This window comes from Trichoderma ghanense (genome assembly GCF_004382785.1).
Source record: "Trichoderma ghanense strain CCMA-1212 chromosome Unknown scaffold_0, whole genome shotgun sequence".
Taxonomy (NCBI): domain Eukaryota; kingdom Fungi; phylum Ascomycota; class Sordariomycetes; order Hypocreales; family Hypocreaceae; genus Trichoderma; species Trichoderma ghanense.
Genome location: NW_027395663.1, coordinates 840184 through 864445, shown reverse-complemented (window position 1 = coordinate 864445; position 24262 = coordinate 840184). Strand labels below are relative to the sequence as shown.

The following is a 24262-nucleotide window of genomic DNA, read 5'->3' as shown; positions in this document are numbered from 1 at the left end:
GATGCCTGATGTCTCGGGGAAGCCCTACAGCGGGAGGGAGTGTGCGTGGAGCACCGCAGGAGGTGAAAAGCAGCCCAAACCAAAGAATGAACAATGAAATTTCTCTTCGGAGGGTTTTATGTCATGATAATGTGTGCCTTCTTCATCGGTAGATATCTTGGAGCAAGGCTGGCGTATCTGGTGGATCTCGAGCGAATGACTGGTGATGGATGAGGCAGGCCTGAGATTCAGTGAGGCAAGCGACCCATGAGCTCTCCACCAGCAGTCAACACGCTGGGCCGAAGATTTTCCGACATGTGCCTGAACTTGCCAATGACGCCAAACACTTTGAAGTCATCATGAATCAACAACTTGATTCTCAGATATTCGTACAATCATCCACTATTCTTTCAACACGCATCGTTCGGACGGGGCCAGTTTTCTTCAACAGAATGCCAATAGGTTCAACTCAGAGGGTCTAAAGACGTTCGAGAAAGGCCTGCATCCAGATTCAATGCTAACACAAATGGCTCTCTAGCCGGATCGCCAACAGCAGACGTCAAGATCAAGAAACAACATGAAGACCACAGTGTCAGAAGGCAAAATGCTTGAGTGGCTCACGCAACGAGCCCCACAACAAGGGTCGAGGCGTCTTTCATACCGATGAGCAACTCCAATGAAAAACAGCAGACGGCGCGTAATGCTTTCATCCTCCACGTCGTCTTGTCGCTCCTGCAGAGACCAGACAGCAGTGGTCTCCATGGACGACTAACATGTACCGTTGCCATCCAGAAAGCACGGGAACAACGTACTACCGGATTCGGCAGCTTGCCGGAACAGATCAACTGATCTCAGCCAACCGTTGCTCTACCACTTCTCGATGACATTCGATAAGTGGGCTACAGCAAACCCCGGCTGGACAAACAAGCAAACAAACAGTTCCCATGCAGGTGACTTGCCTCGTGGCCATACTAGTGCAAATCCTCAACGTCTAGAGACTCTTGATATTGCTTGACTAACAGTCCATGGTCACCATGGTTCCAATCAAGGCGATCCATTCGAATGGAAGTTCGAAACTTGAAGGCTACCAGCTGAGACAGCCATCACGCTTCGTGTTCCCGGGCCCGAATGAATGGCATTGAACACTCCAGCTTTGGCCAAGATCGGTTCCTTTCTCCAACCAACAAAGCTTTACCCCAGCTCCATTCCACAGTACAAGTGCCGCAGCTTCGTCTCTTCTATGTCGTTTTTGAACAAGCATCTGCTTCCATGGACGACGACGGCCTGACTGGATATTGAACCATCAAATTGTATCAAGCCTGATTTCGAACAGTCCATTGTTCCTTTTCCCTTGGCAGCTTTCTTTGTACACAGAGCACCACCAGATTCATCTTTTAGCTATGAAAAGAAGCTGAAATCTTGATGCCTAGCATCGCGAGCATGCGGCACTGCCTGGTACAGCAACTGTAATCAAACCATGATCAATCAAGAATGTGATTCCAAGGCAGAATGCTCCCTTCCGACCTTTCTCTGTGCATACGAGTAGATATGTGATGCATCAAACAGGCGGTGTTGAAGCTGTTAGGAATGCAACTATATGAGGCGCTGGGTATTCATGGTGTCTCGAGCGTCTTGCGGTTGCCGGCACTTTTGCCCGCTATCTCGACCAATGCGCAATTTTCCCTTCTTTCATGGTATAATACCGTCTGCTTCAACCTGATCATTGCTTTTTTCTGTTCAGGCCATTGATGCCAATTCTTCCTTTCTGGCTTTCGTGATGGCTTCAACAGGGCGGATTACGCGGACGTCGACCCGCAACGAGGCTCAAGGCCGAGGCAGGCGGGCCAACGGCAATGCCATTATTGAGAACGCTATAGGTATGATTGCAACCGCAAGAATGAAGTAGAAGGGACATGAATTCTGAATTGGGGTGAATGCTGACGGAAACAGCACACCTTACGGACGAAGAATTGGAAAGGGATGTCCAGTCCTTTGTCGAAAATCACTTGCCTTCTGTCAGATATGATAATCTCCTGCGTGCTGCTCGAGTGGCAAAGGACATTCGTCTATACGATGAAGTTGCGAGGCAGAAAGGATACAACTTTGAATCCACTTTGCCGGTGCAGTTGACGAAAGAAGAGAAATATGCTTTGCGTCGAGAGAGAGATGTTCCTTTTAGTGAAAAGGGCATGCGGACCGTCATTCTCACGGTTTCCATCGCCGCCTTGTTGCAAGGTAGGATATTCACATACACGTCTTTCACACTCTCTCAAGCTTCTGCTGACATTGTCATCCTGTAACAGGCTTTGTCCAATCGTCCTTCAACGGCGCCTCGCTGTACAGGGAAGAATGGGGGCTCCGTCGAGACCTCGGGCCTGACAGCACGAGCGCCGACAACTGGAAGCTCGGGGCTGCCAATGCAGCGCCCTTCTTCTTTGCCGCGCTGATCGGATGTCCGCTTGCGCTGCCAATCAATTACTGGTTTGGCAGACGGGGAGGCATCTGCGTTGCTGCGCTCCTGATCTTTGCAAGTTCTCTGGGTGCGGCGTATGCAAGGACGTGGTACCATTTGCTCGGGATTCGGGCCATCAATGGTGTCGGTATGTTTCAGCAAGTATCACGGATATTCGTGGGTAGAAGCTGACTGTCTGTTTAGGAATGGGAATCAAGGCCGTCAGCACGCCGATTCTTGCCGGAGAGACTGCTGTTGGATTCTGGCGAGGCTCTGCCATCCTGGCTTGGCAATTGTGGTAAGTCATGCTTCTCAGCTTCTTCCTGGTGCCCTTCAGTACATGTAACTTACGATAAAAGGGTGGCATTTGGCATCATGCTTGGCTTTGCCTTCAACCTCGTCTTCACAAAAGCGCAGTCGAGCTTGACGACACTCTCTCTGATCAACGCGGCGCCCATGGTCCCAAGCTTCTTCCTCTTCATGATCACATTGTTCCTTTGTCCAGAGTCGCCGCGATATCATCTTACAAGAGGCCCAAACTATGACGTCCAAAAGGCATTCATAAGCATGGTGAAGCTTCGAAATACCGAGGTTTGTCATCCCTTTGTTCCTCACCGGATACACGACTCACGGCTGACAATGATGATAGCTGCAAGCGCTGCGAGACATGTATCTCATCTATAAGTCGCTCGAACAGGAATCCATGGCCTTGGGTAACTTGGATGCCCATGCGTTTCGGTCGCCGGGGTTTGTGTGGGTTATTCGCGACTTTTTCAGACAATACGCGCAGCTGTTTCAGCAGAGGCGCCTGTATAACGCTGTCATCTCGACTTCAACCGTCAACTTGGCTCAGCAGCTTTGCGGGAGTAAGTTAGCCCTCCTAACCTCCTCTTCCGCATGACATCTTCTAACCAGCTTGTAGTTAACGTTCTGGCATTCTATTCAGGTGAGCCTTGCGTCAGTTAGAACAACAATGGGCCTCAATCTCATGAAACCCAGGATACTTGTTCAATGGCGCCGGCAGTGACGTCCACTCCAAGGTCATTCCAATGGCATACAGTCTTGGATTCGGTAAACACCCCCTCGGTCTTCCTTTGCTCGTTAAGAAGTCAAGAAGTTACTAACCGCTCAACAGGAGCCATCAACTTTCTGTGTGCGCTACCGGCTGTGAGGAGTATCGATACCCTGGGCCGACGGAAATGGTTGCTGGCAACGCTGCCTTTCATGGCGCTCTTCATGTTCGGTGCCGCTCTGGCCTTTACGATTGAGCCTCGGAGTATCAGAGTCGGGGTTGCTGCCTTCTTCCTGTTCAGTGAGTGAACCGGCCGATTGTCTTCTATTCAATGTCGTCTAATGCCCAGTCAGTCTTTGCCGCCGTGTACTCGCCCGGTCTAGGGCCGATCCCCTTTACTCTTGCGTCAGAAAGCTTTCCTCTGTCTCACAGAGAAGCGGTAGGTCATCACGACGAGTCTTCAGTCTCTCTCCAGTCTAACGGCATGTCAGGGCACTGCTTGGGCTATTTCAATCAACTTGGGGTTTGCTGGCCTCTTGTCCATCGTCTTTCCAAGGTAGGATTATTTCTCATTCCATTATCGGCCGCTCTGGGCTAACAGTCGCAAAGCATAAACTCGGGCCTCACGGAAACCGGCGCCTTGGGCCTCTTCTCCGGCCTCAACGTCGTCGCCCTGGTCATGGTCTTCTTGCTCGTGGAGGAGACCAAGCGCCGCAGTCTCGAAGAGCTGGACCACATATTTGCCGTATCCAAGAGAAAGTTTATGCGCTTTCAGCTGTTTGAATATCTTCCGTGGCTGGTCCGATATTACATCTTTGGAAGTGGCAAGCCTCGACCAGAGCTCTACGAGGATCTGATCTGGGGTCCATCAGAAGGCGAAGACCTCGCGCCGTTTAGAGCAGTTGATTTGGTCGGATATTACAGTGAGCCGTCAGTGCCGGAGCCAGTGGAGCTGGCACACAGTCGTTCCCGCGATCTTCCTCAGGCCGGGGAGCAGCATGGATCATTTCGATCCAAAGAGCTGGGGGTCAAAGTTGCAGCAGATCCCGGCGACGATTCGGAGATGCAAGCAACAAACAATGAGGGACCAGTGAGTATCCGTTATTAAGTTGAGGTTCGTCTGAAGAGGGAAATGAGCGTGATGGGAAACGATTCGATTTTGACAGATATGAGAACACGTCTTGTAATGGTAATGGCAGGTTGGAAACTGAACGAGATGGTAAGGTTTGGGCCGGTTGTTTTTCTCTATTTGGAGTTTGTACAGTATTGAAGTTGGGGATATGGGAGCTGCTGTTCTTGATTATATTCATTTGTTACCCTGTATTTCATTAGAATTCAAGCAAATTGTCCACGGAATGATGCCTCATTCCTGAATACACGCATTTGGTAATAGATGGTACGGCTTCCTTGTAACATATCGATGTTTAGGTACCTGCTTCTACTCGCAAGATCCGAATACCGGCAGATACAAAAACTCGTATTCGCAATCGCCATCGCCACCCGGATCTGCCGAGTCGGAGAGACAGGTGAGAATCGAGATCAACAAGAACGAGATCGAGTCAAGCCCGCATCTCCCGCTAGTATGGGGAAACAGCAGCGCTAGCCGGCTTCAGTTGCTGAGACCGCTGTCCGCCGGTGGAGTCGGGGCGCTGAAACCGCTGGGCCTGGTGACATCCATCCATTGAATGCTCAGGTAGCGAAGCGCGGCATCTGCATCCTCCGTCATCTCTCCCTCTGCCCTCCTCTGCCCTGCGTTTCCCGGCCTGAACAGTGTACCGAGACAATTCAATTCGACCCCATCCAGCTCGGTTCTGCTGCCAGGCGAGAAGCATGGCTTCGTTCCGCCTCACCATCGAAGACGGCCAGTTCCGCGATGCCCACGGCCGCCAGGTGGTTCTTCGCGGCATCAACGTCGCCGGAGACACGAAGCTGCCCAGCGAACCCAACCAGCCCTCGCACGTCGGCGACGACTTCTTCGACGGCGACAATGTGACGTTTCACCAGCGGCCGTTTACTAAGGAAGACGCCCCGATCCACTTTGCGAGGATCAAGCGGTTCGGCTTCAATACGATTCGATACCTGTTTACTTGGGAGGCCCTTGAAGCGGCCGGGCCGGGCATCTACGACGAGGAATACATCCGGCACACCATCGAGGTCCTGAGGATTGCAAAGGCCTATGGCTTCTATGTCTTCATGGACCCTCACCAGGACGTCTGGTCCAGGTTCACCGGCGGTTCTGGAGCCCCGATGTGGACGATTTACGCCTGTGGGCTGAATCCCCAGAGCTTTGCTGCCACCGAGGCGGCAATCGTTCACAACACATACCCCGATCCCGACAACTTCCCCAAGATGATCTGGTCGACCAACTACTACCGACTCGCTGCGGGGACCATCTTCACCTTCTTCTTTGCCGGCAGAGATTTCGCCCCAAAGTGCATCATCGACGGTGTCAATATCCAGGATTACCTCCAGGACCACTTCATCAATGCCTGTGTCCATCTAGCGAAGCGCATCCACGAGGCAGGGGATCTCGAAAACGAAGTTGTCATTGGGTGGGAGAGCATGAATGAGCCAAACAGAGGCATGACTGGCTATGTTGACTTGACCGTCATCCCCAAGGAGCACCCTCTCAAGAAGGGCACTTGCCCAACCATGTGGCAGACGTTCCTCACGGGCATGGGCCGAGCTTGTGAAATTGACACATGGGACATGGGGGGTCTCGGGCCTTACAAGACGGGGACCAAGCTTGTGGACCCCCACGGCGAGTTTGCTTGGCTGCCGGAAGGGTACGACGATTCGAGGTATGGGTGGAAGCGTGATGCCGGGTGGAAGCTGGGCGAGTGCGTCTGGGCCCAACATGGCGTGTGGGATATCGCAACAGACACCATCCTGAAGAAGGACTATTTTGCCAAGAACCCTCATACTGGCAAGAAGATTGACTACCCAGAGTTCACAAACACCTACTTCATGGACTTTTGGAGGAAATACAGCAAGGCTTGCCGCAGCCAACACAAGGATTGCATCATGCTCATGCAGTTTCCTACCCTGGAGCTCCCTCCCCAGATCAAGGGCACCGAAGACGACGATCCAAAGCTGGTCTTTACGCCTCATTTCTACGATGGCATCACTCTCATGACGAAGCACTGGAATAGCAGTTGGAACGTCGACGTCGTCGGTGTGCTCCGAGGCAAGTACTGGCACCCTGCTTTTGCCATCAGACTCGGCGAGACCGCCATTCGCAACTGCTTGCGGGATCAGCTGGCAACCCTTCGACAGGAGGGCATCGATCGGACAGGCAATCATCCTTGCCTGATGACGGAGTTTGGTATTCCATATGACATGGACGACAAGAAAGCATACAAGACGGGGGACTACTCGAGCCAGTCTGCGGCACTTGATGCCAACTACTTTGCGGCGGAAGGATCAGGCATGGAAGGGTATTGTCTGTGGGTGTACTCCACCAACAACGATCACGAGAGGGGAGATCAGTGGAACGGAGAGGATCTATCCGTCGTCTCGGTGGACGACAAGCTTCCCGAGACGTCGACCGTCATGAGTGAGCCTGCGTTGGATCAATCAACGACGAGTCTTGTTAAGAACGGCACCGCTGTCGTTACCGCGGAAGCTCTGGATGATGCAGGCGTCAACCCTGGAAACCTTCAACGCACACTTACGAACCCATCCATCAGCTCTGCTCCCTCTGACAAAGACCCCGAGCTCGCGAATACACCGGGCTACCGTGCCGCAGAGGCCTTTATCCGCCCAACACCGACGACCGTGGCGGGGAAACTGGTCTCTTCTGGCTTTGATCTACGCAAATGCATTTTCAGCATCAAGGTCTCAGCTCCTCAAGCTGCAGCCGACGATGCACCGACGATCATATTCCTTCCCGAGTACCACTTCCCGAAGTCGGAGTGTGAAATCACCGTTTCGGCTGGCAGATGGGAGATCAGCCTTGATAACAGCGAGGGCACACTGGTCCAGATCTTGCGATGGTGGCAGCCCGAGGGAGAACAGACACTGACAGCCAAAGGTGTAGTGCGGAAGTACAATCTCCCCGAGGGCACATCTGACGAGGCAGGCTACTTGGAGCAGTGCCAAGCAGGGTACGGCCTGAACATGGGGAGCTGCTGTCTCATGTGAAGCTGTTGATTTTCGGCTGTCGAAGCGATGAATTTTGCAAAGGCATCGAGTTTGTGGCGCACATCATCAGACGCCCGTTGGGCAGGCGTGCATGACAAGGAGTTAGGGTTTCTTTTCCTTCCTTTTCTCATTAGTATTCATGTTCGTTAAGCCCAGTTGCATGCGTGACACGAGTATCGTATGTTGGCACGGCGTGGATCCACGCATAACTACCTAGCATATCACGGGTTGTTTCATCCCATTACCTATTCACATCATATCAACTGTGTACCATTGGGCTTGGGATGAGCGGATCAGCGATAGGATTGACGAATGACGAGAGGCCCAAAGCAAATCTTCTCTGGTCTGGAGTTGTTCGATCCAACCGCTGACACAAACGCTAGCATCCGATCCGTGTTGACGCGCATACAGTGAGGCGATCTAGTATCAACACGCACCTTGATGGCACAGTCTTGACCACCTTGATGGCCTCGGACGACTTTGGTGACATTGCGCCGTCCGTGACTTGTGAAGTAGGTACCTACCCAGGAGGTAGGTAGGTATAAAATGGAATTTTGAAAGTGTGCACACTCTTTTTTCTGAACACAAACTTCATCTTGCCGAATTCTCTGTTTGGAAGCTGCTTCTCGACTCGAAAAGGGGTTGTTTCATCACAATGGCGCCGCTGAGACGAACAACAAGATCGAAGGCCAAGAAGGCAAACAAGACGGACATGTTGGTGCCGTCCAAACCGGTGCCCGTGACGCTCTTGTCCGGCTTCCTCGTGAGTTTGCTGGTCCTATCTTTATCTGTATTGGTTTGTCCTGACCGAGGTCCGGAATACAGGGTTCAGGCAAGACGACTCTGTTGCAGCACATTCTGCGAAGCGACCATGGACTCCGCATTGCCGTTGTGGTGAATGACATTGGAGCGTATGTACATGATGCTATTGCTACCGCTTGAAGCAGGAGGATAGAGGACTGACATCTGTTGTAGCATCAATGTCGATGCCTCTCTCATCAAACAGACCCATCAGCTTACAAAGACCAATGAGAAAGTCATTGCACTGCAGAATGGATGCATCTGCTGCACCCTCAGAGGAGATTTGCTCGAGGAGCTCGTGCGGATCTCCCAGCTCCAGCAGTTTGACTACATCATTATAGAGAGCAGCGGCATCAGCGAGCCGGAGCAGGTTGCCGAGACGTTTGACGCGCGTCTTGCGGATCAGATGAGTTCCTTGACGGAGGGTGATGGCATGGCTGGCCTTGACGAGGACATGATCAAGGTCCTCAACAAACTGTAAGCGTCCGGATGATTGTGCAACTGCCATGTTTGGATGATCGGCCTGGGCTAATTGTTGTTGTGTGTAGGAAGAAAGCCGGTGGGCTGCAGAAGTTTGCTCGTTTGGATACGACGGTTACGGTCATTGATGCCTTTACGATGATGCATGACTTTGACACGGTGGACTTGTTGTCTGCTCGAAGGGATGACGTTACTCCTGAGGATGAGCGAACGGTTTCGGATCTCATGGTTGATCAGATTGAGTTTGCGGATGTCATTATCCTGAACAAGATTGACATGGTGAGTTGACATGATACAATGGTATCGATTGGGGGCTGATGATTATTTCTTGTGTACTAGGTCAATGACGAGACCAAGGCTCGAGTGATTGACCTCGTCAAGAAGCTGAACCACCGGGCCAAGATCCTTGAGTCCAAGTACAGCAAGGTGGACGTCAAGGAGCTGGTGAACACGGGGCTTTTCGATCTTGAAAGGGCGCAGTCTGGATATGGCTGGCTGCAGGATTTGCATGCCATGACTGTGCGCGAAGTATGTTTCCCTCTACGTCTTTTCCACCCCCTCACATGAAGGTTTGATGAGGCAAGGGCTAACAAAGGTCTTCTGTAACAGGTGAATGGCCGCAACGTGGTGACTCCTAAGCCGGAGACGGAGGAGTACAACGTTCAGAACTTTATCTACTCTCGCCTTCGGCCTTTCCATCCCAAACGACTTTGGGCACTGATCTATGACAAGTTCATCTTGCAGATGGAACAGTCTGATGATGACGATGAAGAGGGAGAAGATGAAGAGGGAGAAGAAGGAGAAGAAGACGCCGAAATGGTCGACTATCCAGACGTTGAAAGCGTTGGCTCGTCTGCAGGAGACAAGACCAACTCATCATCCCCTCCTGATATCCCCTCGACTCCTGCAACCGCGGCGTCTCCCAACCACGAAGAGAACAAAGAAGGAGAAGACGAGGACATGGAGGTGGACGGCATGACGCCGCCCGAAAACGACGTGATTCTCGCCAACAAGCGCGCGCACCCAACCCTCGCGCGGCTCTTCCGCTCCAAGGGCGAGATCTTCATGGCCACGCGCCCCCACCGCTGCGGCGAGTGGTCCCAGGCCGGCGCGATGCTGACCCTCACCGGCGGCCGCGCCTGGTTCTGCACGCTGCAGCCTGAGGAGTACACGACGGGCAACGAGGAGGTGGACGTGATGGTGAAGCACGACATTGCCAAGGGCGGCGAGTGGGGAGACCGGCGGCAGGAGCTGGTGTTTATCGGGGAGGGGCTGGATCACAAGGCGCTCGAGGGATTGTTTGATGGATGTTTGCTTACAGATGAGGAGTACGAGGCCTGGAAGGAGGTGATGAGGAGGGAGGGGGTGACGGAGCTGGAGAGGAGGGAGTTGTTGGAGGGCTTGTTTGAGGATGGGTTTCCGGATTGGCCGGGGGAGGATGATGATGAGGAGGAGGGGCATGAGGGACATGGTCATTAGAGTGGTGTTAAAAAGTATGTGATTTAGCTCTGGCATAAAAGGTTTAGGGGATGCGTTTTGATGATGCTATTTTTATCAGTTTAGCCTATAAGTTATTACTTGATATTAAATGTTTGCTTGAGCATACAGGTCGTGATGATATTCTTAACACCTGCTGATTCTCTTGGTGTTTGCTAACAGACTCCTACTTGCCACCTGTTATTCATATTAATCTCTGAGACCTTTCCTGTTTGCCTCATACATGCAAGTTCCCATGTTTCTGCTTAGTATCCTGGGCGTTGTTGTGTCTTCTTAGTGGTCGCTGGCTATTTCAGTGTCACTCGATATTCTTGGTGTTTCTAAATTCTTCACTGTTTGCTTCATCTACTTGATCTTTCTATACATCATCTCCGCGTCTGCCTGATATGATTGCGTTTGCTTGAGACGCTCGGCGTTTGCCCATATGTTATTTTGCTCCTGGAATAGAATCTCTGTCCAGCCAAGGCCATTTTGTTCAGGGCACACGAGGCATCTTGACAAACACTCGACTCAAAGTACGCAGACTTCTGTGTATATAAAGCTCGAGAGTCCTCCTCAAACAACCTCTTTTTCTTCGTTCCATCCTCATCACACAACAGCAATCAATCCAGTCTCCTCTCCTCACCACCAAACAACAACCATCAAGTCCTTCCATCACTCTACAACTTTTCAACAAAACCATAAACCGGCACTCTTGCCTCTGACAAAACGATCAACAATTATCCTTCGTCATGGCTGCCAACGTGAGCGGAACTGCAACCAACGAGGCCTCGTGCCCTGGAACCGGGTGCTTCTGTGGTCGCCGCAGGGACATGACCATGGAGCCCGTGAACATGGCTTGCGGAAGCGGCTGTGGCTGCGGCCGCTAAGTCCTCTACGATGGACATGCATCTCTGCAAAGGTATGAATGACTTGAAGAGTTTCTCCAGACATCCCTAAGGGACGATGGGATTGCTGACTGTCCATCTACGCAGGGTCTTGATCCAGCAGCCAACGCTCTGACGAGAGCATTCGAATCATTCAACATTGACTGAAGCATCCATTCAACATGTCGATGCTTTCATGGGTTTTGACCAACTGTTCGGCAACTACAACGCCGTCGTGTTTTCATTCTCCTGAGGATACCTACTGCCTATGTACCATGCGACATGATGACAACCAGCTCGACTCGGTAGTAGCTAGTATCAAGTTTTCAAAATAATATCTCATCTAGCACTTAACAATATGCNATGAATCACCACCTCCCCATGAAGACTACAACCAGTCTCACCAGGATCCTCTTCCCCCTCCACCTCCTTCACACGACAAGGAGGATGGTCATCCCCACGGCCCCCCCCCCCCCCCCTTGTGCATGACGTGTGAACAGTGATGATAACCCGCATCTGCATATGTATGAGGCTCCAGCCTATGATATCCATACCATTGCCAATGCAGCCCCTGCAGAGCGTCCCCAGATCTGTCAGCTGTGCTATGGAGCTCATTCTGTCGCTGCCAAGAGGGAAGACTGGGGATCCCTGTGCAAGTGCCATTTTCCCCATGGAGCGTCTTTTACTTTTGACTTGACTTTGGCATCTGTCATGACAATTGAACTGGTCTTTCTTTCAGCTTCCTTTGATGCACTGCAACACCAGCTCAGATATGGAGAGCTGCAAGACATCAGAAGGTACCTACCGACTGGACGGAGAAATCAGGCACCGCTGCAAGACGTTCAAACAAGGTACAGGTACAGTCTAGAGTAGGTAGCTAGTACCCCTTTATAGCTGCATAATCTCACCGCATTTCAAGTACAAACTACTACCACGGAAATCCCACCCGATTTGCATGTGAAATCCAGCATCTCACGTGGCCAAACGCCCGTCATCCGTCTGTGAGCAGGTGCCCTGCCCTCGGCTCCTGCCAGAGCAGCATCAACTCGGGGATGGATGAATTGCAGCCAGCTGACCCTTTTTTTTCTCTCCTCTTTATAGTATTAATTCTCACCAGCCTCAATTCCTTCTCTTCTTACCTTATCCTTCTCTCCCTCTTCCAGAAGCCATTTCCCGCCTCTTCTTCGTCGCCGCTTGATGTGAATCCAACAAGCAGTAAATTGCCCAAAACCTGCGCGGCTCGACCAATGACGTTTTGGGCTGGCGGAGACGACGGAACCGCTGCCTTAGATGGCTGCCATTGTGAGTTGCTCCCTGGTTTGCGCTCTGCTTTTGCTTTGCTTTGCTCTGGTCTGAATCCTCCCGTGTGTGCGTCTTTTGGCCTGGGTGCGCTTCCCCTGCTACCTTGTCCATTACTTTGCCATACTACCTACCTACTTTATGTACACTCGACCACTTGATGGTAGCTTTTCTCGTTGATGCGCGGCGCATTCGCTGGCTTCGAGACTACGAGGAACGCCTGCTATTGGATCGACATGCCACAAGTGCATCGGGCTTGGTAGGGTGATGTCATCAAGACACGCACCTCGGCCCTGTGTTGGCTTGTCGCGCTGGTCTCTCGTCAGCTCTTCGTAAACGCCACGATCCGAGCTCTCGTCACGTCGTCGATTTGCTGCTGCTGCTGCCGCTCCTACATCTCTGCTACCATCATCCCCTTGACCGTCCCGCGTGCTAGTGCTTGCGCCTGGCTGTTGATGTGCGCTCCAGCGCCGCCTGCTGCGACTTTCTGCTGACCAGCTGCGCTCTGCGGCGCATCTCGAACCGCAGGATCTTCCGTGGATCTCACAGCTCGGCCGGCCAATGTCTTCCCGCGACGACTCGTCCCTCGGCGCGTCGCCGCCAGCCTTCGACTCGAGCGCGACCCTGGGCGCTGCTCCTCCCCCGACTTACGCTGCCTTCTCCCCCGTCACGCTCTCGGCCACGACGCCCTCCAGGAACAGCCGTCGATCGACCGTCCTCGTCCACCAGAAGAGCCCGCTGCTCCTTGCCACCCCTCCCCAGATCACGCGCGCGCTCGCATATAGCCATCCTTTTCTGCTCCCGCTCAACACATTTGTCGGATTGCTCACATGGAGTACCGGCGACCCCTGGCAGAGCTTCCTGCTGCTGTGCTCCTTTTGGGCCATTGTCCTCTACGGCGATGTGGTGCTCATGCGAGCCGGTCCCATTGTTGTCTCCATGGGGCTGATAGCGGGCATGTACGGACGGCGATATAGCCCCTTGAGCAGCAGTGGTTGGACAGAGCCTGCACAAGTCACCAAAGATGCCGCCACCTCCAAGAAGGCTGCCGCCAATGGAGGCGGTACTCTGCAGGAGACTCCCAACGGGAAGCAGTCTGGTCACGCCCGGGCCAAGTCTGAACTCACAACCACCAAACACCAAAAGACGCTGGATGAAATCGTCGACACCCTCAAAGAGTTTACCGGCAGATGTAACGTTCTCATGGACCCTCTTCTCGAGATGACCGACTTTCTAAGCACCCAGCGAACTCCGACTAGCGCAACGACCAGACCAGCACTCACAGCCATGTTTATGCGCCTTCTTATCATGACACCCTTTTGGATCATCCTGACCATGTCGCCGTTCAGGATCATTACGACTCGACGGGTCGTGCTGGTGGCAGGAACGATCATGTTGACATGGCACGCGAGGGTGATGCGGGTTTCGAGGACAATCATTTGGAGAAGCAAATCCGTCCGCAAGCTTGCTGGGGCCATCACTGGTCTGCACTTCGATAGCCCGCCAAAACCATTTCCTCTCAGGGAGGGCACAGATGAAAAAGAATCACAGATGAGCAAGGCGTCGTTCTTGGGTTCCTCTAGCCTGCTAGTGAACCGTCGACGCAACGGTGCCGCTAACGGCGGCAAGAGCGCTGGCGTCAAGTTCACTTTCATCATCTATGAGAATCAGCGGCGGTGGATCGGCCTGGGGTGGACGTCCAACCTCTTTGCTTACGAACGGCCTGCATGGACAGACGAACACAACAACGCCGTGCCGCCGCGAGATGAGTTTGAGCTTCCCGAAGTTGAGGATGGAAGCCGGATGAGGTGGCGATGGGTCGAGGGCAGCCGATGGCGGGTAGATGGCGTACCGGATCCTGATGATCAAGGCACGGTGGATTACGATGGTCCCGAAGGCAAGAATGGATGGCTATACTACGACAACAAGGTAATTGCTTTCCTGACTTTGACGCTCGTTCTGCAGAGCTAACACGGACTCGTCAGTGGCAAAATGGTCGCCGGGGACTTGACGGTTGGGGCCGGTGGACGCGACGCAGGAAATGGTATCGCGATGCCGAACTGGTCGAGGTGGACGAGTCTCAGCTTGCTCACGAGCTGGACGCTACCGAGTCCACTCCGACGCCGCATACAACATCATACTCCACCGCCAACGAAAAGATGCGAGCCGAGCCTCCGGATCCCACACCGGACGAGGACCAAGACCAGGTCTCGGAGGAGTTGAGCGTCAAGGCCGCGGACGATACGGCCTCTCTACATTCGACGTCGTCACGATTCTGGCCGACCCTAAGAAGACGGGCTACCGACCGTTCCGGGGATAGTCTCCGTCTGGACAGCCAAAGACAGGAGAAGCGACGCAGCGGCAGCCAGAGGCCGAGGAGAGCGAGCGACGTTGCTAGCGACCTGGCCGGAGAGGACGACAGCGCACTGAACCTTGCCGTCGCGCTTGAGCTGCAGAAGCAGGGCAAGGAGGGCGGGGAATGGGGGATTGGGGATGAAGCACGCATGAGCTTGGAATGACTTGGATCAAGGTCCAAGGGGCAGCCTGCGATGTGAATTTTTAGAGCTGGCCTGCCTTGCCTTGGTTGGAGTGCTCGTCTTGAAGTTTCTTGTAACAACATATTATCCTGGTACCTAGCATTGATTAGCAAGTTTGCTGGAATTGGCGGGAGTTGCGGACTGGTTATGGGAGGATCATGAATTGCTGCTGTACGAATACGAGTTGAGCTTTTGCGCTGTGCAGCTGCACGTTAGATGCCAAGGACTTGCCCCGTGTTGTAAGGCTATTGAAGCAAATGGTGATGCAGCCGCCTCGAGCCAGCTGGCAGTTGGATTTACAGCTGGTCGCGGGAATTTCTTCTCGCAAAAGGGATTCCGTTTGCACTGCGTGTTTTCCCCATTTCTCGTTCTTTCTTCTCCCCCGCACCAGTCTTTTCTCGCTTGCAGTTCTCTGTTTCTTTGCGTTCCAAGGAAGAGATTCATTCAATCTCACGACCTTCTAGCTTGTGTTTTGCCCCTTTTCGAAAGCTTCTTGTCCAAGTCGTCCACATTCTCGTTCGGGGGTGCTGAAGGAAGCGGTTACAAGAGAGTGGAAATAGGTCAGCATTCAAAAACCAAAGCGATGCCTCAGCTCTCGGATATCGAAGAGAGCTCCTCGAGCGGTAGTATTGTCGAGCTGGATGACGAGGACCATGGTCAGACAAGAACGAAGAACGATGCCCAGAAAGATGCCACAACCAAACCCTCTCATTCTTCTCCCATACATTACGCCTTCTATTCCATCGGAAAGGCCCAAGGCCTCGAATTCGGTCAAGCTCCTTGTCCCCAGATTCAGCATCAAAGCTTGCCGACTTCCATGACGGCCTTGTCGCCTGCTCTCGCACCACCGCCCTCTTCCTCGTCACCAGCGTCGTCATCGTCGTCGTCGTCATCTTCGCGAACGATTACGCCTCCACATACTTCTCATGCAAACCATCGCGTGTCTTCACCGGGAACGGTGCAGATTGTTTCCCCTGGGGCGGCGTTTTCGGGCGGCTGGTCGCCTTTGGGGAGGATGGTGAGCGACGGGGTGGGTTCGGAGACGTGTTCGACGGCCACTCCCTCTGCGTATGACCATGGCCAGAGTCAGAGTCGGGGCCAGCAGCGGCAGAGGCAGCGGTATGTATTGGGGGCCGTTGAGGGGCCTGCGGGAAGGAGAACGTCGTTATGGTGGACGAATGGTTCGACTGTGGATTTACCTCGAGGGGATGGGGGTGGTGAGGAGAGAGGGTGTTTGATGGGTGATGACGATCGAAGTGGTGCAGCGGGGGATAGACGAGGTGAGGTGAGGTGGCTTGTCCATGCGGTTGTGCATGGTGTTGTCCTGGCGATGCAGAGCTGTGTTGCGGTGGGCGTGTTGACGGTGTTTGCGTGGATGGGGATGTGGAGAGATGATGGGAATTCGAGTGATGTTTCTGGTGGACTGTGAGTTGATCTATATATTTATATCCCCCCTTTTGTTGTCCTGTTTCGATACTGACGATGATAATGAATGATCTAGGCTGCACAGCATTCCCTCCCTGACGACAATCTCCGTCCTCATCCTCTCCTTCACCACCCTCCTCTTTCACGAAGTCCATCTCCTCTCCCCCGTCGTGCTGCTCTACTTGCAGGCGGCTATCCTCGCGCTCTCGACCGTTGCTGCGACGGGCATGTGGATGGACTGCGTGCGGGAGGACAACGGCATGGTCAAGTGCGTCTTGATGGGCTGCGGGATGTTGCTCTGGGGGACGTCGGGGATTGCGTTTCTGAGGGCGGCGGTGGTGTGGAAGGTTACGTGCTTGGGCGAGGATCAAGGGGCGCGGGAGGGGAGGAGTGGTGGTGGTGGTGGTGGTGAGGAGGTTCAGGGGGGAGGGGGGTATGCGACGTTTNCGACTGGGATCTGGCCTGCAATCTCATCCGCCACGGGGGGACGGGGGGCATTGATGCTTTCACTGGCTGCCGGTGTCTGTATTCAATACAATGATTTCGATTCTTGGGGGGCTGTCCATGCTTAGTTTTACCTTCCATCAAGCCCATATAACCTCCCTCAGTCGAGCTTTTCTCCCCCCTGTTTATCCTGCTCCCCATCAACCCCCGTACGCTCACCACCTACCTCTCGAACAAACTGATACCCCTCATAAAAGTTTTGCTTATCCCACCTCTCGCACTCGGGACAATTCATCAAAACGACAACCTTTGAATCCAAATCCTCCTCCCTCGCAAACCGATCAAACTCGTCCAAAAAGTCATCCTTGGTCACCACCACTCCCTCCTCCTCCTCCAGCATCTCCCTAAACCTAGGCCGCATGAGCACAAACGCCGGATTCGCATACTGCATCACGTCCCTCCACACGCGATGCTGGTCGCTGTGCGTCGACCTCTTGTACCAGACGATTTCCGCGTGCAGGTCGGTAACGGCGCGCATGAGGTTGGCGACGTCAAAGGGCCGCGGCTCGCGGACGATTTGGAGCTCGATGTCGCGGCCGAGCTTGGAGGCGAGCATGGAGGGTTGCCAGGTGTTGGGGGATTGGGAGCGCAGCCAGGTGCTCAGGTGGTCTTTGTAGGAGGAGCGGAGGAAGCCGACGGTGCCGATGGGGGCAGGGGCTGTGAGGTGTTGGAGTTCGCGCTGGGACCTGGTGCTCATGATGATTGAGCTTGGGGGGGCTTGAATGTAGGGCTTTATGGAGGATTTTGTCGGACTGGGATGTTGTATGTTGGAGAGTGAAGAAGTTTGAGGTCTTGGTGGAGGAGTTGTAGGAGGGAGTTTGGGAGAAGAGGTCGAGAAAAGGGGTTATATAGGCGTCTGTCGCAGTGATGGATTGCAAGCTTTCATGCAGACTCACGATTTCGTTGTACAACAAGAAGAAACAAATATATGGCAAACTCGCAAAGAACTATTTAAAGAAGCATTTACTCGCATAAATTGAGAAACAGCTGAGCGTACAGCTTGATACCTCAGCACACGCAAACTCAACCTGTTCCTCCTCCTCCAAACCACCAAAGCAAACAGCAACACAACGCAAGTGTTTGTCCATCCTGTCCCTCCCTCCTCCTATTCAGGACTCGGGAAACACCTCTCCCATTTTGAGCCCCCAATTGTCCTCGCTGGCAAGCCTCCTCATCACATCCGCCAAGTCGTCGCAGTACCCGTCGACCTGCTCCGCGTTCAACTGCGCCGTGTCCCACGAAGCGATGAACAGGAGATTCTCCCTGTCCACCATGAAGGCGCTCCAAAACAATCCACTAACCAAGCAAACCACATGTCAGTATATTATCATCCTCATCATCGTCGTCAAGCTCATGGAAACAAGGAGGATCAAACTCACCAGTCCGGCCAATCGTACCGAGCCACAGGCTCCAAGCTCTCAAAATCACTGCGGAACCCCCTCGACGCAGCAACGCCCATGCTCACATCCCACACAAACGATTGTCTGAAGGACGCATCCATGGCAGCACCCGCCTCCTCGCGGAGCTCCTGTACGACATTGTCCCAGGGAACGTGCTCGTGCCTGCGAATCTGCTCTTGCTCACGCACCATGCGCTGCATGAGGTCCTCGAGCGTCTCCCCGCGGTTTGCCTCGTACATGTTGAGGATCCATTCCACGGTAGGCCCGTCGATGCTCATGGCCGGCTGCAGGGCATCCGACACCCAATCTGGCACAAACGGCCACGAGCGGGCGCTTTCCCACGAGCTGAAGATGGCGACGGGGGCTTTCGTCTGGAGGACGTTGAAGAGGATGAGGGCGCATTTCGCGAAGAGGACCGGCTCGAGGCGATATACGTCGCGGAGCTTGGCCAGGGTGGGCAGACGGACGATTCTGCTGCGGCGAGGGAAGCGGAACTCGTCTGCACTGTCTTGCCACTCTCTGTCCCATATCTGGTCCCTGACGGCATCGCGCTCTGCGGCAAAGATGGAGCCTGCGTCGCTCCCGATCATCATCCCTGGAGAGAGCTGCTTCGGCCAGAGTGCGCTCTTGTAGCGCGAGATGCCTCGCAGGCGTTGGACGTGGAATGAGACGGCCCTCTGCGCCGGCAGACTGTCTTGGTATTCGGAGAACAAGTCTGCAAATAGGCGGTACGACGTCTGCATGGGGATGATGGTGTCGCTATCGTGGATGAGCCGGTCCAGATCCCGATGCCACGGCAAAAGAGTCAAGGCATCGGCAATCGAATGGCTATACGTGAGAGAGAGAAGATTCTGCCCCGTCTCCTTGACCTTGACGATGACGGCGCCAAACATGTACACGAGCGAGTGGCTCTCGGCAGAGCTGTCCTCGTAGATGTCCCGTGCCTGCTTCTCCGTTGCCGCCTCGGCTTCGCGGACCAGCTTGTGGAAGAAGGCCTGGCTGTGCCGCACAACGGTATGGTAGAGCGCTCCCTGTGCTCCGAGGAGGATGGTTCGGAGGAGAGGTCTGAAGGAGAGCCATTGGAACAGGCCGTCGTAGATCTGCGAGACGGTGGCGTCGTGGACGCGGAAGACGACTCTGATCCGGTAGGACTGGGGTCTTTGGCCGACGATTGTGCGGTACATGGAGCCCCTGACGGGGATGACATCTTGGACGTCGGATCCGTCGAGGCCGAACCGCTGGACTTGTTCGCGGGCGGCTGACAGGATTTCATCGGCCGGTATATTCGGAAACGTTGAGTATTGCTGCTGATGTTGCCTTGAGTCGAAAAAGCGGTCCCTTGGGAAAAAGGAGTCGTAATAGTCATCGTCTGTTCTCCGAGAGATCTCAGGGATGCTATCCTTGCTCATTCCCGCTTTTTGTGCTTCAGGGGGCGCTTCTCTCGTGGCCAACAGCCGAGCCTGCGACTCAATTGTGGCATATCGACTCAGGTCCTGGAGATAGAGGCGCTTTCCGAGCCCTCGAAGGACCGCGTCGCAATACCGAAGCAGCGTGATGCTGTCCGCCAGGGAAAAGATGTCGTCCGCCTTGCCGGGACGGACGCCCACCAGCTGATCCCATATACCCCCCAACTGCTCTTCCAACATCGATATTTGTTGCCTCTTCTTGCTAGGAGGACCAGAAGCTCTGGCTGCTGCAACTGATTGCCGCGTTTTGGTGACAATGTCGGCGAGCATTGCTCTCTTGGGCTTTCCGATAGAGGTTGTTGGCACACTGTCGAGAGCCAGGTCTTCAAGCGTGTAGACGGCATCGAGGGCGTAGTGAGGGCCCAGCAGCCGTGATATCTCCATGATGGTGGACTTTGATGCCTTTGGCGTGAGCTTGACGATGGCGACTGGGATCTGGCCTGCAATCTCATCCGCCACTCCCACGACAAATGCCTAGTATTGTACGCCCATCAGCTGGGGTCATCTCAAAGCATCGCTGAAATAAGGGGGTAGTTCGTACCTGTAAAAGACCTGGAATGTCCGACAGAGCAGACTCAATCTTCAAGGGGTCGATATTCTCCCCTCCCCGGATGATCAAGTCGTTGTATCGCCCGAGGATATAAACAACCCCCTTTTCGTCGATCATGGCCTGGTCCCCCGTCCTCAACCACCGTCCCGCCTCGTCCTCGTAAAACATCCCGTCATCGTCATCATTATCATCATCGTCCTCACCGAAATAGTTGTGTATCACCGACGTGCCCGAGATATGCAGCTCTCCCACCTCCCCCCTCGAAAGCACCTCCCGACTCCCCCAGCGACACACCCGCACCGCCGCCCCTGGCAGCACCTTTCCCACGCCCGCATGATACCCATCGACCAGCATCTCGTCCCTTCTCGACCAGCTCACAATCGGCGCCCCCTCGCTCATCCCATACGCCTGTATCGCATCCCGTGCCCCCAGGCCCTCCCTGCAGAGCCGGATGTGCTCCGCCGCGACCATGGTCCCCGAGACGGACACGACCGACAGGCTCAGCGCCTCGGGGCTCGGGAACGACGCGTGGGACAGCAGCGCCCGGACGAGCGTGGGCGTGGCCGACATGACGGTGCACCGCTCCTCGACCAGCGCCCTGAGCGTGGCGTCGATGGCAAAGGACCGGGCGGCGAAGACGACGGTGCCGCCGTGGCGCCAGGCGCGCAGCGCGTTGTTGATGGCGAAGACGTGGCACACGGGCGTGTGGACCAGCCAGCGGTCGACAAAGTCCGGGTCGGCGTTGGCGTCGTAGTTGCTGGTCTGAGACACCAGGTTGCGGTTCGTGTGAGGGCATCCCTTGGGGCGGCCGGTGGTGCCGCTGGTGAAGACGACGAGGGCGGGAAGACGACCGTCGTCGCTGCCGCTGCCGCTGCCGCTGCCGCTGCCGGTCCGGGGCGGCCCTTGCTGATCGTCGTCTGTGTCTGCGTCTGTGCCTGTGATTGTGTCTGTGTCTGTGTCTGTGTCTGTGTCACCGCGAGCCTCCAGCCCCAGCCCCTGAGGGGGAGACGGCGATGACAACGACGCGTCCCCATCTTCTGCTCCTCCGCCCATGAGCTGCGCCAGGCTGATCCAGCCCTCGACCGACCCGCCGCCGCAAAAGACGCGCACAAAAGGCCGTGGAAGCTCCAGCCTGGCCAGGAGGTCCGCGTCCAGGCGCCGCGCAGCCTCGGCATCCTGGACGACCAGCACGCGCGGCGCCGTGGCCTCGAGCATCAGCGGCACGTCGTCGTCCGTGACACGAGGATCCAGGGGTATGAAGACGGCCCCGATCCTGACGCAGGCCCAGAGCAGGAAGCCCCATTCCGCGCAGTTCCAGAGCACGGCGGCGACGTGCATGCCACGCCCAGGCTCAGGCCCTTGGTGAGGATCCACGATGCCGCCCAGCGCCTTCTCCAGAGCGTCGGCCAGCCGCTCAGCGCCGCGCCGGAGGTTTCCGTACGAGCATCTGAGACATTCCGATCGCGCAGTCGATGTGGAGGGTGCGGGTGCGGGTGCGTCTGCGGGTTGGTGGGCGTTGTCTTCCGATACGAGGCTGGCGTCTGCAGGCTGCCAGAGCGAGACGATGGCTTCTCTGTCGGGCTGGGCGGCGGCAGAGGCTGCGAAGAGGTCCCATAGGTTCTGGTCGAGGTCCGTGAGGGGGTCCCCGTGGATCTCTGCGAGGGCGGTGGTGGTTTTGTCTTGTTGATGCGCCATCTTTTTGTCTATTGTTGATCTTTTGTAGATCTTACTCTGGTTGTTGTTGTTCTTCTTCTCAAATGTCTTATTAGTTTCAAGAGTAACGGCTGTTGATCTTGAAAAAGGGGTAAAGAGGGTAGCAGTCCACGGACTTGTTGACGGGATGACGATGGGATCAACAGGATGTTATAGTCCAGCCTTGGCTCTTCATCTATTATAGAGTATATCAATAAATGCTCTTGTGACCTCGCCTCGTGTTATCCAGCATATCACATCAGACTCTTTCCCCCCAACCTCCGTGACTTCCTCTCACAGCACAGCACAGCACAACGCAAGCCCCGTCATCCATCCATCGCTCGCCCCGTCCCGTAAAACAAGACTCATCTTCCTTCGAGCAATTTCCCTTGTGTGCCAAAGCAACACACACACACACACACAACATGCGAAGCCCAAGTTTCACCTCGTCCCAGTTAGCCTGGGAGCATAAAGCAACATTCGATCACCCGTGCAGCTGTTGGTTGAAACCCAATCGTCTCCCTCCTTGTGCCACCAAACGACCCAGCGTTCCTCCCCAATAACATGGCCAGGAAAACGCCACCTCGCCCTGGCAGCGAGCCAGATAGAAGGAGAAGCTCCATTCTCTGATTTTGTGTCTTGTAACACCATCAATATTTCTTACGTCGAGAGAGAGAGAGAGAGTTGTTATCCGGCAGGCGGCCGTACATGGTACTTTAAACACGGCGTGCTGCTGAATCTCCCCACGGGAAGCCGGACAGGGGGCCGGGAGGGACAGGAGGGAGGCGGCATTGCTTCGCACAAGGTAGGAAATAAGCTCTCGAGAGCCATCAGGTTTCTTGTTGGTCCCGAGTCACACACATCTTAGATGTTGTCTGAGACCTTCTGGAGCCCGTTTGAACGCACAAAGAGTCTGGACGATGATGCTGACCTGCTTCGCGCCTCGCTGGCAAAGTCAACGTTCGCTTGGTATCCAATCTATTTCACTGGATTACCGTCAAATGCCAGGATCTTCCATGTAAATCGTCCCTCCCGGCTGGGTGGCTTTTGGTCTGTGTGTGTGTGTGCGTGTGTGCGTGTGTGCGTGTGTGCGTGTGTGTGAAAACGGACGCGACGAAATCAACACTCATGACATCAATAAGGGTTGCGCCAAGTATCGTCGTATTGGCAACATGGTCACTTGGACAGCCTTCAGTGAACAGCCAAGAGATTTGTTTACTGCCTTCGGACAATGAGGAGGAAAAGGGGTGAAGAGGCTCATCCACACCCTGACTACGTTGGCCGGCTTATAACACACGCGGTGTCACTTCCCCCTTTCATCATCGTCCACCTCATTCAGGAGCAGTGACAGAGAAGCCACGAGAACACGTCGTGCAGAGTACGAACCGTTCTAGGCCAAATCCTTGGATCCCTTCGATCTGCGAATACGACGTGTACCATGTCATTGAGAAACGCCAACCCAGCTGCTGGCCTGATCCAGCTCGTCCCAAAGACCGTTGTCTCGAGTGGTTGCATATCCAGCATGAAGTTACTCAATGCCGCAAGGGCATGCCGTCGCCCATTGGCTCGAGGCGTGCTGCAGCTAACCCTCGCCGGCGTGGTATTTCCCGGCAGAAAAGGGGAAAGGGCCTCTTCTTTCTTTGCCCCAAGTTGTCGGATGTCTGACTCGTCCCTCCTCCACATAGTTGGTTGTTTCTGCAGTCGGGCTGTGCCAAGGAGGCACTTGTCCGATCGGCGGTTGAGCCATCGTAGCAGCACGATCCTGTACGGTTGCGAGACATACAGCTGTCAGCACTGCTCCCATCCTATCTGAGATGCTGGGAGGCAGCAGGGTATGTGGGCATGTGGTGTGTGACTGCATGCTGCGGAGGAGAGGCGGCGGTAAAACGATAAGGAGGATCACGGCCTCGACTATCCTCGAGGAGTGCCATCAACGATGGGGGCCGGCTCAGCACTCGACAAAGTCACTCGCTGTCATAGGGAGACGAAGAAGCTCATCACGAGGCTGGCCAAGAACAGCTCATCGCAGAAGCGTTCCTCTTTTGTGATCCTGAGGATTCTATTATTATACGCTCCCGTCGTAATCAGAAACCAACAGGAGCAACCCCTTCCAGTCAATGAGAGCTCCCATCAGGCCCCGGCCGCTGCGCCCAAGAGTC

The 24262-nt window shown here is 54.6% G+C and overlaps 7 protein-coding genes across 7 annotated transcripts; 5 read left to right on the top strand and 2 right to left on the bottom strand.

Annotated features, from left to right (window-relative positions):
* Positions 1-1756: 1756 nt before the first annotated feature.
* Positions 1757-4551, top strand: CCMA1212_000302 (Putative polyol transporter 1; the record flags this gene model as incomplete). The annotated part of the gene is made up of 12 exons (XM_073697776.1): positions 1757-1856; positions 1930-2214; positions 2283-2579; positions 2636-2729; positions 2791-3022; positions 3081-3297; positions 3354-3377; positions 3431-3502; positions 3567-3743; positions 3797-3882; positions 3935-3999; positions 4053-4551. 12 exons carry the CDS (start codon positions 1757-1759, stop codon positions 4549-4551), a joined length of 2148 nt encoding a protein of 715 aa, XP_073563465.1.
* A 722-nt stretch (positions 4552-5273) lies between these two features.
* CCMA1212_000301 (putative glycosyl hydrolase) lies at positions 5274-7586 on the top strand (the record flags this gene model as incomplete). The annotated part of the gene is made up of 1 exon (XM_073697775.1): positions 5274-7586. One exon carries the CDS (start codon positions 5274-5276, stop codon positions 7584-7586), a length of 2313 nt encoding a protein of 770 aa, XP_073563466.1.
* A 655-nt stretch (positions 7587-8241) lies between these two features.
* On the top strand, positions 8242-10346 carry CCMA1212_000300 (Putative metal chaperone YciC; the record flags this gene model as incomplete). Its single annotated transcript, XM_073697774.1, has 6 exons — positions 8242-8349; positions 8412-8497; positions 8562-8864; positions 8936-9146; positions 9207-9395; positions 9477-10346. The coding sequence occupies 6 exons, from the start codon at positions 8242-8244 to the stop codon at positions 10344-10346; spliced, it is 1767 nt and encodes a 588-aa protein (XP_073563467.1).
* A 2744-nt stretch (positions 10347-13090) lies between these two features.
* On the top strand, positions 13091-15048 carry CCMA1212_000299 (Peroxisomal membrane protein PEX30; the record flags this gene model as incomplete). The annotated part of the gene is made up of 2 exons (XM_073697773.1): positions 13091-14458; positions 14515-15048. The coding sequence occupies 2 exons, from the start codon at positions 13091-13093 to the stop codon at positions 15046-15048; spliced, it is 1902 nt and encodes a 633-aa protein (XP_073562929.1).
* A 599-nt stretch (positions 15049-15647) lies between these two features.
* CCMA1212_000298 (uncharacterized protein) lies at positions 15648-17063 on the top strand (the record flags this gene model as incomplete). The annotated part of the gene is made up of 2 exons (XM_073697772.1): positions 15648-16491; positions 16568-17063. The coding sequence occupies exons 1-2, from the start codon at positions 15650-15652 to the stop codon at positions 17061-17063; spliced, it is 1338 nt and encodes a 445-aa protein (XP_073562930.1). The 5' UTR covers positions 15648-15649.
* A 32-nt stretch (positions 17064-17095) lies between these two features.
* Positions 17096-17692, bottom strand: CCMA1212_000297 (uncharacterized protein; the record flags this gene model as incomplete). The annotated part of the gene is made up of 1 exon (XM_073697771.1): positions 17096-17692. The coding sequence occupies one exon, from the start codon at positions 17690-17692 to the stop codon at positions 17096-17098; it is 597 nt and encodes a 198-aa protein (XP_073562937.1).
* A 412-nt stretch (positions 17693-18104) lies between these two features.
* On the bottom strand, positions 18105-22106 carry CCMA1212_000296 (Putative acyl-CoA synthetase YngI; the record flags this gene model as incomplete). The annotated part of the gene is made up of 3 exons (XM_073697770.1): positions 18105-18291; positions 18375-20335; positions 20403-22106. The coding sequence occupies 3 exons, from the start codon at positions 22104-22106 to the stop codon at positions 18105-18107; spliced, it is 3852 nt and encodes a 1283-aa protein (XP_073562938.1).
* Between the last annotated feature and the right edge of the window lie 2156 nt (positions 22107-24262).